Genomic DNA, 19,366 nt, shown 5'->3' on the forward strand with positions numbered 1-19,366 from the left:
GAGGGATATTGATGATTGCAGATCTTTGTGAGAAGCTTTTAGCCACCACACTCCTTCTTATAGTGGAGTCAAATCGACATGAGATACGGTGCAGTTGCTGAAGCGAAGAATGGTGCTTGCAAAGGTCTCTTCCCTCGATCCTAACCGCTACGCTCCATCACAACGCTTCAAGTGCAGCCGCTTGCGTAACTAAACCGTGATTCATGTCGTTTTGACTCCAATATATCTCTGTTCAAATATACGTAGCATTTAATTTGACCGATCCCACAGCAAAGCATCGTTGGCAACTAATCCGCTTCATCTGTCTGTTATGCGTACTTCTTCTGTCCGTTACAGTGTCCAAATCCAACAGAGTTAGTATAAAACGACAGAGTTTTGTAAGACTGCCAGCAGAGTTTACAGCGGCACGGTCTGACGGTTCGGCGATTTTGTGGTTATTGAACGTTTAGATGTACACGATCACTGACCATCAAACCCTGCTGGCAGCCTAACATGAGGACGCGACGCGTTCTCGGTGAGAGCGTGCATTGAGCTCTCTTTACGGTATTCAGGGAAACTTTTCGGACTTCTTTCCTTTTTGCTTTTCCGTAGTTTATCATTATTTTTCCGTATTATAGCGCATGAATAGAACTATATAGTCCCAGTGAAGTCCTTTTCCAACAGTTTTCTCGTCCATTTTCCTCCAGGACTCCTCTAAGTCCCTTAGTTTAAAGCACTTTGCTTTCTATTCGATGCTTAGCGCATAGTCTTCGTGATTCGTGTAGTACATGAGACTTCATGAAGCTTGGTGCAGTTGCGAAAGCGGCTGCGCTCGAAGCCGTGCGCTGGAGCGTAGCGGCTGTGGGTACCCTTGTTAGCATCACTTATCGTTGCAGCTCGATCCCACCTTGATCCTAGCCGTGGCTTCACCGTTTCACTCCGAGCCGCTCACGCAACTCCACCGAGCTACTTGTCGTTTTAACCCGACTACAGTCATAACGCCACAAAAACATTTTTTTCGCTACTTCACCAGTCCTTGCTGATTCTAGGAATTCTCTAAGACGTCAGTTCTCACAAACTGAATTCCGAATCCACTTTTCGTGTAGTTGTCCATACTTAGCATTTTCCTTGGACGGATTTTACTACGATTCCAACTACAACAAACGCTTAAACTAAAATGGAATGAAGAACAGAGAAGAAGGTAGAGAAGATATAAAGGAAATAGACAAGCCCTACAACGCTAGAAAGCTGGTGGTGGAAAGAAGATCCACTCCATCCCTTGATAAACCGTCCTGAGGGAAATTCTTTGTTGATGCACCGAGTTAAAATAGGATATTCGTAAGGTTGGTTAACGCCACCTGTTGTCATGTCTGGGAAGAGTCGCACACAAAGCAAAACTGTCAATGACGAAACTCTCCGTAACTTTTGAGTAGATTTAGATAGAGGCGGCCACTCAAGCAGCAATTCAGGTCAATTTTACCTGACTATGAACCTTAGCGTGATCTGTTCTCACCCACGCTTTCACCTTCACTACTTACATCTTCAAAACTAGAATTCATTTTGTGGCGCTTAGATCGATGATTCGGTTTTCGCCTGTGACGATGGCTACCTGCTTAGGGCATACATTTTCTTCCTTATGACTCTAAATGTAATTTCATCGTGGGACCTAGTTCGAACTGACGCCACAATCGACGAAGGTATAATTGCTGCTATCAAAGGCATAGACCTGTTTATCTGTGAAAGTATCTACATTAGCTCTCGTAAGCTCTCCATAATTGGCATACGTTGACCACAATTACCTCCATAGGATTGAAATAATGGATGGGATGAGAATTAAAATATCACAGATCTGTCAAGTTTTACATCTACATGCGCTATTTCAAACTTGTAGAACAGTAAATTCCCGTATTAACGGCATAATAACTGCAGATAACAACAGTAAAATCTTTCATAACGCAATGGCTGACACATATTAACAAAGAAATTCCTTTTGAAAAGTTATCATGATCATAATGTATTCTTGAGCAAGCCAGATAACAACAAACGAGCAAGAAAAAAAACTAAACGAAAGCTATTGAATGTTACGAATATTTCTAAGTCTTCTTCAAACTCGATTGGAGCTTTTTTAACCGATTTTCCAGACTATCTTTGAGCAAAATATTCAATAATGATGAAGAATTATTCTCTTTTTCGCCAAGAACTGGAGGAAATGGGTTACCTGGAATAAGTGTCAATGAATATTTAGATGTGAGAAGTATAAAATATCATAGGATTTAATCACACAAACTGTACTGTATGTAACGATTATTTGTCAAACTCATACCATCGATTTCTAGGACTGCAATATCGTAGCGCTTCCACCTCTCGAATCTTCCAGCACGGTACTGCAACAGCCGTTGCTTGGGAAGACGGTATATGGATGTGAAAGGGCCTTCTCGATCGACAAATCTTGGTACGATTACCTGAAAATGTCCATCACGTAGGAAGAGCGCGCATGGAGAGACAAAAAGAAGAAATAGAAATCCTTCAAAAAGTAAGTAGCTATATTATAAGGGAATGGAAATGGATGAAAATAACAAAGTGAAACTCACAATAAACATAAAAGAAATTACCAGATTCACAGTAATTCATTTTCTTGGCTGCATGCTATGAGTAAGAAAAAAAGATCAATAAGATGTTTCTGGGAACAAAAACAGTCTTAAATCTATGAAACAGTGATTCCTCAATAACTCTTTACTTATCTGAGAGAAATAAAAATGACCTTCACCCGGCTAGTTATCTAAATTCCCTCGTTTTATTTTTAAGTGTTAGGTAAATATATTATCCCAGCACCTCATATAACTTCCAGAGTAGTCAATGGCAAATAGATTTTTGTAAATTCGTTTCTCCTGTTTCACTGCTTACACTTTTTTTAATCCACTCGCCAGCCTAATTTTAAATGACGCAGAGGCAGTGCTTGTGACGTTTCTCAGCACAGAAGCTCCAATTTTTGGTGCTGTCTTCCTAGAAGTGGTCTCTATAGAGAGACCGTAATTATTGATGTATCAAATCACCCTCACCGAATTGGAACAAAAAAAGTAAGCTCTCTTCTACCAGTTATGTTTCAAATCATTCAAACTTGTGTCTCTTTAAAAATCTTCACAAATATAAAGAAAGTAAGCGAAACATCAGTATTGAACTCAGAAAAATTCACCTTATGCATCTTTGTGATGAGATCAGCTTCTGGCAACCACCATGCCATCATTTCCGTCGTGTAATCATCGTTCTCCCCTCTCTCAACTCCAAGTTGAATGAGCTGTAATTTGGAAAAAGGTATTCAACTCGTACAACATCCCACAAACATCTCATAAAGTGTAATTTAAATCCTCAGAGTTTCACCGCAGTAAGTCAAACTCTTGTCAGATGCTGATATTGTTGTAGGTTCTTTGTAAATAAAGATACATATGCTCGAACAGGATTAATTCATGAAACTTTTTACCAGCTAGGCTATTCACAAATCACAATAGCACTTTGACTGCATCATCTCATTTTACGTAAATCTGAATAACCGTTAACATACAGACTAATAAAAACTAATGCGTGGGCGAAAAGGTTTAACGAAGATTGCGAGTGACGCAATTCATCGGAAATAGTGTATTGCCTACATCATACAAAGTAACTACATTTTCTTGAATCTCTACAAAGGCTTGGCCTCAAATTTAGAAACACCAAATTGGGGAATATACGTTAGATTTCAACTTTGAGTGTGGGGATGACTCAGGATTGACTATGAGCAAAATAAAATGAAAAGTTTCGATGACTTAGTTTGAAAACATGAATGCCCCGTAACAGTTCACAAAAGGACTTTAGGTAGTGAGATATGCCTACCTGATACAAAAAGAAGAATATCAGAAATATCAGTAGCAAGCTTTGGATGAGATCCCGTTAACAGCTATAGTACGGGTCAAACCACATGAAGCTTGATCCTGTTGCGAAAGCGGATGGGCTCGAAACTGTGGGGTTTAACGTGGCGGTTACGATCGATGTAGAATCGTCGCAAGCTGCAGCAATGAAATGTGCTAGCAAAAGTCCTCGGTCGATCTTAACCGCTACGCCCGTTGAGTACATTTTTCGAACGCCTATTCGAAAGGTACAACAAGACAATGATTTCTCTATATTGCAGTAACGATATCAGTACCACAATACAATTGCGACTTTTCATTTTCATTTCGATGCAGTCATGAGAACCACCACCAAATAAGCATTCATTCTTTAAACAATATGCTTACTCTTTCAAGGTACGGCCTTGCTTCAACGGCTCTGTTCCACTGGAATTCGGCTCGTTCCTCTCGGACCATTCGCGTGACAATTCGTCGCAGAATCTTCAAAAGTGGTACTAGAAAATGTGCAAAAAAACTGATAAACAACCCATACAAGAGCTGAACGCTGTTAACGACCTTCTTTAACAATCATCTAAGCTAAAGAATAAGGTGCATAAAGTGCTCGCCAGTCGATGTATCAATTCAGTGCACTTATCATTTAAAGACATCACTCCACGAATCTGGAGTGGTACGGATTTCCGGTGGAATATTCGCATACGGGATCGTAGATTATTGAGAGAAGGGTGATTCCGTCCATTTCTTCCTAATTGCTGTAAAAAAACGGCCCGGAAGATACGGCTTCAGGAGTTCTGGCGCACAATTTTCTACAAGGAGTGCGACTGGACCGCGCCAGCTTTGTGCGGCGCCGCATCTTCCGGGCCGTTTTTTAAGGCAATTAGGAAGAAATGGACGGAATTACCCTTCTCTCTTAATCTACTATCCCGTATACGAATACTCCACCTGAAATCCGTACCACCTCAGATTCGTGGGACGATGCCTTCAAGGTAAAGGATACATTGCATAAGGTACACGGGCAGAAAAATGCATCAATCTAGAGTACTTAAGGGATAAAAGGAAAAAAGCACGACGTTGATCAATACCTACGGGGATGTACCTCTGGATTCGACTTTAATTCACAATCGTTTCAGATTTATGAACGCGTGTGTAGTCTATACAATAACTTGAGGGGGAAACCGGTGTGTCACATCACTGTTTTTACACTTCCAGACAAGTCTGGTGCCACTTTATCGACTCCAGAGGAAAGAAATGCTTAGGTGGCACCGTAGCAGTTCCGAACCATTGACCGTGCAGTCACAGTCGAATCTCTTATAAACAACGCCACACCTCCCCATCTAAGCTAATGTTAATTAATTGTATAATGTAATCCTATGCGTTTGATGCGGTTGACTTTTTCAAAAGAAATATCGGAAGAAATATTACGAACAACTGTTAGTAATTTATAGTACTAGACAGAAAAAGGGGAACGAATTTCACATAATATTTTCTCACCTCCAATCGCGCACGGGAGCTCGGCTCGATACCTGCAGTTTTCAACTTTTGCGGAATGTGTCCGATGGTTGCTTTGATGCGAGGTAGTGTGGACACTACCTTATTCGCCATTCTAAAAACCTACATGTGGCTTATGTTCAGTCAGATCAATAAACATGTTATTTTTAAACTAGACTAAAACTAACTAAAACTTAACTAAAATACTGTTCAGTTGGGCTGATGTAAACCCTTAAAACATGGAGGATTTCGAGACCACATACATGAAAGTTATTTATCACACCTAACTGAGATTAGCTAATCTCAGGATATCATGTGAATCACAGACTGGGAAAAATTAACACAGGACGTGCAAAAATCGAATGATTATGCATAATGTCTACAGTCTAACAGAAAAAACAGTAATGGGCTCTAGAGAGTTGAGCGACAAAAAAAAAACATGTATAGGAAGGATGAAAGAATTGAAGTAACAGTTCTGACTGTCACAGACAATCAGTTGCCACAACCTCACAATTTTGAGAAAAAGAAAAAACCAAACCTAGATAGAGCTTACAAAGCGCACAATAATCACCTCGAAATACAATCAGAAACATCGTATGGAGCACCGGATGAGACTATAATACAACTATTCGAAAAACTCACTAATCTTAATCGAAAACAAAGTGCTACCCAAAGAGGAGTGTCAGAGCTCTTCAACATAACAACACGTTCGATATATTAACAACAATAAGCACAACTGACCCTGACAACATCAGCGATATTAGAGTAGATGATAAATGTGCAAACTTGCGGATACGTAGGGTACCGTATTATGAAGAACTTACAGGAAATCTTGGAAGCCTCAAATGCAAGAGAAAGCTAGTGAGATTCGAGAAAAAGCACAAGAAGAAGTTATCTGATCAGAAGATCGCTTCATAGCTACGAATAGCCGGGAAGGAAGGGCTTCTGTCAAGTCGCTTTCGTGGAAGTGCATTGAGTGAGGCAAGAATCTCGGTGAATGACGGACGATTTGTGTCCAGGAAACTCCAGCAGCGCATTAGTAGCTCCTTAAAACAAAAACAAAGCATAAGGATGCAGGAAGGTAATAAAATAGAAGAAAATGCGGAATCGCAACTCTTTGCACTTACTTTCACATCAGGTGTAGTGTTTAAGTTGTAAAGAGGCGCTTTTAGACCATTTCCAACCATCCAAATAATGCGATTCGAACATTCACCAGCGAAAGGAAAAGAGGATGTCAGTAACTCAAACCAGACCGTACTGAAATTGAGGACATAGGATGCACAATGTATGGAAAACTAAGGAAATTAATGCGGATGAACAAAAAACATTTTCAAAAATCCCCAAAAAAAAAGGACCCAGATTCTTACAAACATGAGGGATTCTAGTTTAATATCAAAGGAAGGATAAAAATCAATTTTGTGGCCAAATAAAGAGATATTTGTTGGAAAGAGGTCTAAAGCCCATATCACGTATCCTGCATTCAAAAATTACACAAAAACCTTATTAGATAGAAATGTGTTTTGTGAAGTGAGACATTTCAACTATAAGATTCGAATATCTGTTTTTGGACATGATTTGGCATGGTCGCTTGAAAGAAAGAACTAGGTAGGATCTGCTATGCTTAGATCTCTAGCAACAAGAAATAAACGTCGTGAGCGCAAGATGTAGCAAACCGTCTTTTAAGTCACCGCGTTACACTTCTTGTAAACTTTTCATCGAAACAAATATAGGGAAATTTTGAAAAAACACACTTGAAAAGACGAACAAAATACAACATTGGAAGCAAATATGCCTCCCACCTGAATGCAAACACATCAGTACTTTCCGAAAATGGTAATTCTCTCCAATCTTCACTCAATGTTCGAATAAGTTCCGGAGCCAAATATGACAACCAATGTGATGAAGTCAATATGGTATGGTCCCTAAATAAATGTGTTCACTTAGAAGAAGAAGAAGCCGCCCAACATAATTCTCCGGAATATTTGGACATAAGTATGGTGAGGATAGATATCGAGATTATCCATGCTTATTTACCTATGTGGATGTCGAAGTCGTTTCATGCTGAACAGTCCGAAATCGGTTATGACGACTTTGTTTTTGCTTTCAATGAAAATGTTCTTCGAGCGGAGATCTTTGTGGAGAATCTTCTTCTGATGGAGATATGAAACTCCCTTAAATAAATAAATAAATAAATACAAATAGAAAGACGAAGAGAGAATTCAAGAAAGACTACCTGGCAAATCTGAGTCGCAATTACAAGTACAGCTCCAATGTCTATGGGTTCGTTCTTTTCATGCAAGATATGATATAGCGACGGTCCTTTGCAATAACTCATTACAATGCCATATTTGCCCGTATCGAGACAATAACCAAGGAACAAAACAATATTGTCGTGCCGAGTATTCTATAAGATGTGCTTCAGCAGGAGTTATCTATTAAACCGCAGGAAAAATAACGTTTCAAGGCAGGAGAATTAAAAGAAGTCAAGAAAACTACTAATGTAGAACAAGGTTACTAAAACGTACCTTGTGAGCCGCCACTTCTGACTTAAACTCGTCTAGTCGTTTGGATTCCTCAACATGGTCCATATTAAGAAACTTTATGGCCACGTCACCAAAATGATAGCCTCGTTGGACCTATAATTTCTTTGGTCTGAATAAAAAGTATATTGGTAATAATAATCTTTGAAAATTAACAGACGTCAAAGAAGCAACGAAAATGTGAATCAAAACAATAAAGAAATCGAAAGAAAGATGAAATAACAAAAAAAAAAAACTTACGTAGCCGAATCGACCTCGCACAACTGCATTCTTGTCAAACTCGATCTTTTGGAATGGTATTGACACTTCATTCCAGCTAGCCTAAAACTAGTCACATCAGGGCATGACGGGTACTTCGAATAGCCAAAACACATGTTCTCAAAAATATGTGGACTACGAAATCGAGAAATAACTGGGAAGTAAGGCAGCCAACTGGCCAAATAAAAGCCAGACTCCAGAACTCAGCAGTTCAAGTATAAACCTATCAATTCATTCGCATATAATAGTTAATAGGGCCCACATATCTTTCGGGAATAAGATAACCAAACAATGGCATCACCTGTGCATTAGGACCTCTTATCGTGCTCATATTCCACCTATTTCTATCCCACGTATGGCCACCTTGACTTCCAGATGGCGATCGTCCTCCGGTAGAGCCATCACTCAGGCCAACTTCAGTCTGAAGGAAAAAAGTAGGTTCTTTCATGAAAAGTGACTGATTCTATTTTCAAAAAATATATTGATAGAATCTTTTTGGCGAGGGAAGAGAAAAAGAGGTGGTGACCATTGTATAGCAAAAAATTTAGATGGTGTATGATTAAGTGAAATTTAAAAAAAAACTAACAATAAAGGGACGAGGCTGATGCAAAACAGTGAAATTAAAAAAGAACAAGTAGAGAGAAAGGAAAAAGGAACATGCTTACTCCTCCGCTGCCAGTTGAGTCGACAATCACTGTGCCTTCGCTGCCTTCTCCATGTCTAGCACTCAATGAGGATGGCCCTTCACCGTAATCTGCACTGCTGCTTGTCCATCCCGACGATCTACCTTCACTGTCGCTGAAGTTACAGAACATTACGAAATTAAGCAAGAATTCAACTGAATGTGGCAGAATAAAGTGATGCTTGAGATCACGGTGGTGACCGAAAAAAAAAACTAAATATAAAAACCTCATATCAGGGAGCACAATGTCAGGCACTTCTGGCAGAGCATCTGGAAACGTGAATTTACGTTCGCTAGTTCTCGATGGGGCAGTGGCTAGGGAATACGGACTGCTCACGTGTCCGAGACCTAAAAAACATTTGGTTCTATAAATAATCGGAAAATTTGTGAAATCTGAATGGTTTTAAATTGGATAAAACTCGGTTAATGTTGAATATTTCTATTGAAATGTTGTTGGTGTTACAACGATATTTTATGATTACTTCCGTTTGATCTAGAGCACAAAATGCTTTTTCCAATCACAATGCCACAAGAAACATCCAAACTACTAAAACACCAAATATTCTTTTTTGCCTATATCTAAAACATTTATTTTATTCACCTAACGGAAGTGCTGGTGTGCTCGGTGCTGAACTGTTCGTCGAAGACGAACTATCACCTATCCCCATCGTTGAGTCCGGATACTGGAATGCGGGTTCGTTTAACGACCGTGACATCGGCACAGCACTTTGTGGATCATTCCAAATATCCTGGAATGTTAATAGTTAAGTGGTTGGCTGTAACAAAACCTTGGATGTAAAATGACATCAACAAAATGCACTTTTGTTTAACAGAAATGAATGAGGGCAGTCGTGAGTTGAATCCAAGTAAACATGTTTAAGACAAGCGCATTTCGTTCAATAAAAATCGGTCATACTTTACACATTGAAAGCAACGGTTTTAATGTTGAATAACCGTGTGATCACGGGTAGCGTTTGGTGCATTTGACGAAAACGCACCAAAAATTAATGAACTGCTCATTTTTCCTTCGCGATTGCAAAGCTACTACTTCTAAATCTCACACCGAATTTGAAAATCTATAAGCAACACATATTCATTCCAAGGAAACAATGCGCCAAAAACATATTGATTAAAAAAATAAAACTAGCGAATAAACGAGACGTTCCCCAGAAAAAAAAAACCCAACTTACTCCGTTATTTTGCTGGACGAGTTTGTCGAAAAGAATTCGTAAGTGCTCTGGTGTTAGACCACAAGAATCTCCTATACGACTTCGACAATGTGTGTGCACCTTCCATCTGGTAAAAATATAATTATACTTAGCAAAAAAAAAAAATGAGATACAAAAGGATGTTTCTCACAAAAATTCAGTGGAAATAACTTACTTGCATGAACGACATTTCTCCCATGCGTGAAGAAAACCGAAGCCAAGAGGACGCTGACAAAAATGACAAACTGCAAAGAACAACTGGTCAAATATGAGCTGTGGATGATACCCAACTTATGAAATTATGAAAGAAAAAAATGATTTCGCAACGGCAAAAATGTTTGGCGACCAAATAGGAGACGCTTCACTCTTCTTACTGCATACATTCACTTTTGGTATTCTACCTATATAGTTCCTAACGAATCAAGTGTCCTTAATCCTCATTTAATATGTTAAAAGTAACTATATGGACAACTACTGTACAGTTACAAAACAACGTTGAATCGCACCACCTACACATTTTCCCGAAATCGACATCAATAAAACGCACCTGAATCACTATTCAAACGAAACTTCGTCGTCTTTGTCCACTTGTGCGGAATCGCATGCACGAGCCTTGACGGTTTAGGCGACTTTTGCACGCCTTAAAGAAGTTGGTCAAAGGGACATGACTACGTTATAAGTGTTTTAGCTAGAACTATGCATAAATGTATCAAAACTTGACGATAACGAAACTAAAAACAAGTGAAGTATGAAGAGAAGTGCCTACAGTAATTGATGAACGAGGAACTCACCAAATTGCATGCTTGTAGACTGTACCACACGACTACTGGCACCCAGGGTTGGTGTCGATTGTGTGCTTCCACAAGCAACTGGAGACGGTGGAGAAAGGGTGTGCGCACGATGTGTGACACCAGCAGCACCAAGCGAGGACACGGAAACTGCCAACGAGCCGCCACTAGCGGATGCACTACGACTGAAACTGAGTACTTATATCAGTAAAGTTATATTTCTTCATGTTAGTATTTCACTAACATGTTGAATCGAATTCTCTGTGAACTAAATTCACTCAAATATTGAATTCCATTTTTCTTGTGTGAACAAAGAGTCCTTATAGTACACATTTGTTCATTCACGTGGTAGAGAGCTGAGGGGATGACTATGAGTGGAGAAAATGGATCCATTTTAACGTCGATGTTGACGCCGTTAGTGAGTTACGGTACAATCAACGTCAACAATGTGAAAACTACTCACAAACAACTCATTATTAAGTGTTGAATAGGGCGAACACGTCAACGAAGAGATCAGAATTCGGAAAAGAGGACGGAAATTTGCACGAAAACAGAAACTTGCAGATGTTCTCTCGAATAAGTGTTTACAAAATAGGGTACTAGAAGTAGACCTTCGTTTCAACTTTTCAGCTTCATTACGCTTTAGTTTTACTACGTTAGACACCATTCCATCAGAAGGAGTGATGGTAAAATTCCTGAATTTTAGAATAAATTTAACAAATTAAATCTGCATCGAAACACAACAAACACGAGAAACGTTATTGTGAAAAAAGGTACCGGGAAAAAAATCATGAGGATTAAGAAGTACAAATTAAGGTAGACTACATGGAAACCTCAATTTAAAAGGAAAAGAGCAGTAAACAGATTAATTTCGAGCTAATCTTATATTCTCTCAATAAAGAAAGAAAGAAAGACAGACAAAAAAACAAGATCACTTTTGAAGAGAAAACACTAAGTAACTAAAACGGTAGTTTGGAAAAAAAATGTGATAAATAGCATGTTTACGTTCTGGATATCTGGCTTTCACAATAATTACTGTTATCATCGATAGATAAATAATGCCGTACTTTCGTAGCCTATAGAACAGAAACTGTCACATACTCTTCAATGAATGGGATGTAGAATTGTAGTAAACAGCAAGAAAAAAAACAAAAAAGTGCTAAAATATTAGATGTATTGGAGAACCATTTAAAACACGGGATGCTGACATGTCGCTGCGATAGATGAAACTATGGGTATCGAATGGCGCGTTTTTCTCGTTCAAACGAACGGCCATTACGCAGCATTCCTTGTGAACGTAATTAAACTCTTCGTTTGAAGGACAACAGCAAAATCCGCCAATTTAGGAAATTCTACATTACTTACAGAAGAGAAAGGAGCAAAAAAATTATATCTCAAAACAATACATCTGAAAGAATATTCAAATATTGTTAACTTCGAAAAAGATCACATTAATTAATCATTGCTCAGTTTCAGAAGTGAAGAATTTTAAGGAAATTTTTTTTAGGATAGGAAAGGAAACGTTGTCTGATTGTTGCGAGGATGAAGACGAGTACTATACGCAATTAGCATATTTACAACTGAAAACTCAATTAGACTGATAAAAACTTGACAAAGCTTCAAATCACCCCTCATTAAAATTCTTAAGGGATAGGAAGCTATTGACAAAGAATTAGAAATGAAAAAGAAATAGCAGTAATATCTATCACTCTCTTACTGCATCTACAGATCGAAATAAGTGGTGAAGAACAATTAGCGGAGAAAGCAACTTTTTGCAAAATTTCTAAAAATATAACAGATTTGTGCTGATAATGGACCCCGTCACAAAAGAAACCGATTTTAGTGTTTGTCTGAGTTACTTCCTTAACTTAAGCCGATTTACAGAACGTTCTTCAAGGCCGATGAATCATGAACTTGAAAAAATGACGCGTCGACACATCTAGCCACAACCTCTCTCTTTATCAAATGAAGCGAACCGTTGATGTATCAGGAAGAGAAATGGACCTACTATGCATGCACAAAAATCGATGTCGATTTATTTCTACAAGCAACCATTCATCAAATCGAGAACTGATCTGTTTTTGAAGAAGTTTCACCGACGTTCGTACGTGATAACGTTGACGAAAGGAAACTGTTACGTTTAACGTCAAACAAGATCGGAGGATTACGTTACATTCAACTTTTCTGAACGGATAACTACAATTCAACCGAGTACATCGCACTTCAGTAATCACGAATCCAGAGCCGGATTATAATAGACCGAACCAAAAAAAGTATCTCCACTCTGGCCAGAAAATAAGGAAAATTTTTATTACTCATATGGAAATGAGAAAAACTAGTCGCTCACACATTGCAGCAGCTCGTGAGAATTTATTCTCGATACGAGTCAAAAAGAAACAGAAGCGATCATTTCACCTTTTCTGTTCCTCCACATCGTTATCGAAAAGCGACAGAACAGATCGTTGCCAGAATTTCATTGCAACGGATTTAATCCAATGATGAAGATCATGTTTTGAGTAGAACCTTTCGGGTGTACTAGTATCAGAGAGCGTCATGTTTTGGCTGAACGGGACAACCGTATGAATCGCAGCCAAAGCAGTGTGCACTGACGTTATGTTATGCCGCCGCCGAGGCCGAACAGTAGAACAGAGGATGACAACAATCCGGGCCGACACGCGTGTGGCTGTCCGCCATCGTTCCCCTCTATAAACACTGTTCTTGCACGTAACAGCTAAGTATAGCTCAAACACCTGCTTCTAAACATACTATCCTTATAACTGGCACTGCTGTTAGGTCAACATCCATTACATACTTTTTTCTTTTGCATTTACTTAATAAACATATAGCTGCATATAGCTCATTCGAGATGAACTATGAGAAAAATCGTATTGTCATATGGTAACCACATCACAATAAGAGCTGGGTTTATCTCTTTTTTTTTGGGATAACAGCTAATCCAAAATAGTGCCAAATGTTTTCCAATAACATAGCAACACTGGCTATTCAGCGCTAGGCACATCTACGCTTTCATTCCCGAGCAGTTGAAACGACCATATGCATTAAGTGAAGTACATCAAAAATGTCATTTCTAGCGATGGGAAAAATTTAAGCAAAAACAGTCAGTATTACGTTACATATAAATCTCACCTATGAGCTTCCAAAGATCCATATAAGGTATTCTACCAAAGATGCACGGGAATAAATTTATCTACACAATGCGAAGTGTGGCGTTGTCAAAATAAACTATTCATTAAACAAAACAATACTGAAAACACCAAAAAAAGCAGAACAGGATCTCTTAAGAAACCTGGAAGTTTGAATCCTGTGAAGAATTCCACCTTTTCTTGTGATCCTAGGATAATTATACACGAGTACTGTAGCAATTGCTAGTAATTAAAGTAATTGATGCAGTAATTAAGTACCGATATGTTAAATTACACTAACGCGTTCAAAAGTCGTAAGAAAGAATTTCACTGATGAAATAGTAAAAACTAAATGAACTCAGATAGCGCCAAATCATTTCATGACAAGAAATCGATGATGAATTTCTTCGAAATGACGTTTTATGGCTGAACAGTGCATATTTTGCCTGTTTTCACCAAAATCGACCTTTTCACGAAGCATAAAGTGATTTGTAGCATTTCAGTTCAGCGATCAAGTGATGAACGTTTCCGATATCGACAGCTATCGATACAAATCCGCATGGACAGCTCTTCTAATATCTGCGTGTACTGTTTCCATCTACACATTTCAAATATCATGATAAGAAATCAAATATACTGGCATAAGAGTGATATTAATCATACCTCGCAATAATAAAGGGCTATTGTTGGCATCAGCTACTAATTATATATCAAAACCTCATAATAGAAATACATAACCTTAAAGGGCAAAACATTCTACTCTTTCCACACAAAATGATACTAGTTTTAGTATTTTGTGAATCCTTGATTGTACTATAAGCACCGACTACAGTATATATGATCAAAGATTATAACAGTTTAACACATAACCCGGGATGACGGCTAGTAGTTGGAAAGTCCACGAAAAAGGCACCTTGCCGTTTACCTAAAAAGTATCGTGGGTGGAAATACCGCAGCCCGAGAATTCGTCCTATCTTCTTCTTCTTTGACTTACTTTTTACTTTCGTGGAGAAAAACATCTTTAATTTTAGATCATTCCACTTTGGTGGAAGAAAAAGATTCACGAAGCTGTGCTGCGCTATCTTCTCCCTTTTACATACGTCTTCCTACTAATTGATCAACGTTCTCTTTGAAGTGATGCCTTTTATCACCATTCCACCCACGGATTAGACATGGAAATTATATCGGAAACCTACAAAAAATTAGACATCAATGAAACAAACAAGGTTTCTTTTGCAATCCAAAAAAAGATGTTTACATTTTCACATGAATAGGAATACAGAGTATGAAAGGTAAACGAATAAAGGGATTGAAAAAGCGTTACGGTCACAGATAAATATACAATTTTTTGAACCTTAAAGGCATCACCCCACGAATCTGGAGTGGTACGGATTTCCGGTGGAGTATTCACATACGGGATCGTAGATTATTGAGAGAAGGGTGATTCCGTTCATTTCTTCCTAATTGCCGTAGGAAACGGCCCGAAAGATACTGCTTCGAGCGTTCCGGCGCACTATTTTCTACAAGGAGTTCGATTAGAGCGCGCCAGCCCTGTGCGGCGCCGCATCTTCCGGGCCGATTTCAACGGCAATTAGGAAGAAATGGACGGAATCACACCCCTCTCCATAATCTACGATCCCGTATACGAATACCCCACCTGAAATCTGCACCACCTCAGATTCGTGGGGTGATGCCTTTAAAGGCACCGTAGCATGAGACTGACCATGTTAGGATCTCTAAACAATGCAGTGTGTATTGTTGTAGACTACGAGTATAATAGCAGCATGATTTTTCTCACTCTTCGTTAGATGTCAGTGACAAAATTAGTGAAACTTGAGGTTTTGTAATACAATGAGTCCTCTTTTTCTTCATGGAGAGAAATTTTTTTTTCTAGAGGTGACACAGCAACAAGTATGTATAGCGCTATTGTCATCGTTGTTGTTGAAAGGCAGCATAATACGAAATTAGGAACTTTCCAAGGGTAGGGTTCGTAGTGTAGAATACAAGTATGAGAGTCTTCACGCTCAATCCCCCCTAATCTTCTTGAGAAACGGTGTGGGAAACGGTCTTTCTGTGCGAACTTACCCACGAGGCAACCTACAACGCGGCATTACTGTATGTAAGTCTGTGAGCGAGCAATAGAATAGTCAATTAAGTTTTTTCCAGCAGCTTATTCAAGTAAAACCAACGGACAGGCTGCTGAAGGAACCGGCGCGTATACAAAGGTGAGGTTGTAAGGTAGTTGGGAAAATTTTACAGAAAGTGCATTTCCTACGCCGTTTTTCTGGAAGAGTAGGAGAAACTGACCGTGAACACTGAGACTCGTAAGAGCGGTTTCACGCTCAATTCTCCATAACATATGTTACTCATGTTTACACCCCTAACCCTGCCGTTTCGTGCAGAACATGGTCATTTTCCTAGTGTGCTGCCTTTGAAGGAAACCTTTTTTCTTTCACTTCTATTATAAAAACTTTCCCAAGCCTACATAAATTACGCATGAGTAAGCCGTTCATTGGAATATGAACTGTTGCATAATTACAGCGATCCCGAGTTTTTGCTGGCTTTTCGGGAATTCGTCTGAGTAAACTCGAAATAACATACACATTCAAGGCATAACAGCAGAAAATAGAAAACCATGGCTACCCAAGATGTAACTCACCAAAAGTCAAAAATCTGCGACAGGAAGGTCGTTATGACTAACGGCTAACGTTACACATACACATTTCTTAACTTCCCATGGGTCGGCCCCTTGAGAACAACATCACTTTGACTAAGTGCAGAAAAGAAAATTCCTCTGACAGCCTTCAATATCTTAACAACTTATCGAATAACTTCTAAACGTCAGCATTGTTATGCCGGTTCGAAAAGGACAATTAAAAATTCCTATATCAATCTTTTTTCTCTTATCGGAAATGACAATCTTATCTCGTGAGGTCAGCACAACCTTTTGGAAAAATTTCCTGTGGCCGTCATTGCTACCAGTTGCTTTGGGGAATTCTCTATAGACCTTTCAATTCACAATTTCAAATAAGTATGGCAAAAAACATAGCGCTCACATTGGCGGGTAGGTTATTCAGAACTATTCTTTTCTAATCTCTTCTTTTTATTAATACAAAAAAAAAATTAAGAAATGTCAATATGTCTAAGTTACAAACTACACAAACTAAACAGATATATTAGAAGTCGTTCGAAATTTGAGAGAAAAAGAAGTATCTTGTGGGAATATAGCAGCAGGGAAGTCCTCTCATCTCATTGCAGACTCAAAAACTAGTTATATTTCTGCTCCTAAATATCTTGTTGGATAAAAATATGGGCCGCTATTGCAACTACCTCTAACTCTCATCAGTACTTATACAGTGACATAGTGCCCGTTTCAAAAATGTCATTCCGTGGATAGTTGTGACGGGATCAATCAATCTATTCGAATCGAATCCTAACTACTCTTCATGTTGTTCTTCAGTAGTCATATACCTGGGTTAAAGGCATCACCCCCCTCTTCATAGTCTCCCATCCCGTATACGAATACTCCACCTGAAATCTGCACCACCTCAGATTCGTGGGGTGATGCCTTTAAAGGACCTCAAGCTCGGTGCAGTTGCGTAGGCGGCTGCTCAATGAAGCGAATGGTGTCGATCGAAGTGGAACAGTGGACTTCATTCGGGTTGCAGCGTATTTTGTGATACCGAGAGCCTCCTCTGGATCCCAACCACTACGCTCCTCGAGCGCATTCGATCTTATAATTTTCGTCGGAAATTATTTAAGATCGAAATGGTTGAAGTACTCTTAGCCATACTTCATTGCGAAAAAAAGATTGTCACATAACCCTTGTGTTGACGACGTAAAATCGTAATAAGGCAGCTGCGTTGAACACAACAGAACCTATGGTAAGCATACCGACGTCTGTTTAAACAAAAAACTAGACGATCACAAAACTAAACACTCGCTCCCCTACCAATGGAGTGCCAATTTCTAATTGGCTCTTCAGTATGAGCTCTAAAAATACTTCATAAATGAGTAGGGGAAATTGATAGTAACACTGAGAACGGCGACTAAATTCCATGAGGAACCGATCGTGGAACATACGAAAATGAGAATCTTCCCATAATAAAGTTAATCACGTGACGACCAAGCGTCTTGCATTCTCTTGATGACAAATATCGCCTTGCGTAGTGTGGGTGCTAAACCCCACAGACAGCTACAAATCACACACAAGAATCACAAGAAAAAAATATATGTACAGCAAATTTCATTAACGTAGTTAGCAATTTCAGAAACAAACATTATCAAATGTAAGCGAGCAGATTTTCGAAAAACAAGTAAAACATGGACAACGCCAAGCCTCGCACACATTTGTTCGGTAGCAAATAGACTTATAATTTAAAAAAAGGTGAGAAGTAATGACACTAACCTATGCGATGTGGACGCTACGGATATTGAGCCGAGGGAGTCGCGAATTGGGTCCGAAGGCGAGTCTTGCTCGGTGCAACTGAAATGAAGTTTTCTCTTCAGTTTCATAACATCAAAAAGATTCACACTTACTCTTCGGCGTCCACAGGAGTTACGATGAACTGAGGACTTGGAGGGCTCGCTGATTCAGCGCTCAAAGCACCCCACAAGTTGCTTTTCTCTGCAACAATTAACCGTATCAGTGCTTCTTTGTCGCAGCTAGTGAAAAAAATTGGCATGAGAACATAACAAAATAGACCTTTTCATGGGCAGATAAAGAACCCGTAATAAAGTTTTCTGCATGCTTTTATATTTCAGAATTAATTGTACAGACCACAATAGTATTCCAGAAATCGACAAACATTCAACATCACGTGCGAACATCTATTAAACAAGGTTGTTTCCCGAACATTTGCTTTGTCCTATTAACTCTGAGCCGCTGACATCACCACGAAATACTGAATGACGTCTGTGTGTGCGTGCTATTTTTATGTTGCGTATCACACAAGAGGAGGGAGGAAAAGAATACCGAAAATTAAAATTGTTAAGATGACCAAACATTCGTCGATGCCGACGAATACTTATAGTTCTTAGCATTGTACTCCACGAATTTCAACTTAACAACAACCCGTTCAAATGGGATTCGCTTTTTTTCGCTGCACCACATATCTCCTTGTTTTTTTTCTGTTGGGAATCATATTTCTACCAAAAAACCGTGATAAAGCCTACTTTTCGTTTGAGATCAAATAGGATCTTGCCAAGATATGGAACTAATGATAGACTGGAAGAAGTTCAGTGCATTTGGTGGGCTGTTAACGTTTTTTTTAGCAAGCGAGGTCATTGAAAAACTTCATTATGTTGCACAATATAGAAGTTTTCAGTCATATTCCGTTAGAGTATATAAAAAACAAAAGTTTCGGAAACAAAGAGAAATCAAAGGTTATGATAATGATGAA

At 38.9% G+C, this 19,366-nt stretch overlaps 2 protein-coding genes across 3 annotated transcripts in view; both read right to left on the reverse strand.

Moving 5' to 3' along the window:
• Window positions 1–2,072: 2,072 nt before the first annotated feature.
• On the reverse strand, window positions 2,073–5,459 carry RB195_011559 (uncharacterized protein; the record flags this gene model as incomplete). The annotated part of the gene is made up of 5 exons (XM_064193021.1): window positions 2,073–2,197; window positions 2,303–2,441; window positions 3,173–3,274; window positions 4,248–4,340; window positions 5,349–5,459. The coding sequence occupies 5 exons, from the start codon at window positions 5,457–5,459 to the stop codon at window positions 2,073–2,075; spliced, it is 570 nt and encodes a 189-aa protein (XP_064050604.1).
• Window positions 5,460–6,244: 785 nt separating this feature from the next.
• Window positions 6,245–19,366, reverse strand: part of RB195_011560 (uncharacterized protein) — a gene marked incomplete at both ends in the record, with an annotated part of 32,163 nt that continues 19,041 nt past the window's right edge. Inside the window, 18 exons of one of the 2 annotated variants that reach the window (XM_064193022.1) lie at window positions 6,245–6,391; window positions 6,473–6,602; window positions 7,145–7,267; window positions 7,380–7,516; window positions 7,579–7,749; window positions 7,871–7,981; window positions 8,126–8,206; window positions 8,445–8,564; window positions 8,809–8,941; window positions 9,053–9,173; window positions 9,427–9,574; window positions 10,016–10,121; window positions 10,209–10,278; window positions 10,581–10,673; window positions 10,825–11,006; window positions 13,237–13,383; window positions 18,373–18,450; window positions 18,504–18,591. In XM_064193022.1, the coding sequence (XP_064050606.1) occupies window positions 6,245–6,391; window positions 6,473–6,602; window positions 7,145–7,267; window positions 7,380–7,516; window positions 7,579–7,749; window positions 7,871–7,981; window positions 8,126–8,206; window positions 8,445–8,564; window positions 8,809–8,941; window positions 9,053–9,173; window positions 9,427–9,574; window positions 10,016–10,121; window positions 10,209–10,278; window positions 10,581–10,673; window positions 10,825–11,006; window positions 13,237–13,383; window positions 18,373–18,450; window positions 18,504–18,591 (2,186 nt within the window). The remainder of the gene's footprint in view (window positions 6,392–6,472; window positions 6,603–7,144; window positions 7,268–7,379; window positions 7,517–7,578; window positions 7,750–7,870; window positions 7,982–8,125; window positions 8,207–8,444; window positions 8,565–8,808; window positions 8,942–9,052; window positions 9,174–9,426; window positions 9,575–10,015; window positions 10,122–10,208; window positions 10,279–10,580; window positions 10,674–10,824; window positions 11,007–13,236; window positions 13,384–18,372; window positions 18,451–18,503; window positions 18,592–19,366) is intronic. The other variant, XM_064193023.1, reaches the window with a different exon arrangement.

Source organism: Necator americanus, chromosome III (assembly GCF_031761385.1).
Source record: "Necator americanus strain Aroian chromosome III, whole genome shotgun sequence".
Lineage (NCBI taxonomy): Eukaryota > Metazoa > Nematoda > Chromadorea > Rhabditida > Ancylostomatidae > Necator > Necator americanus.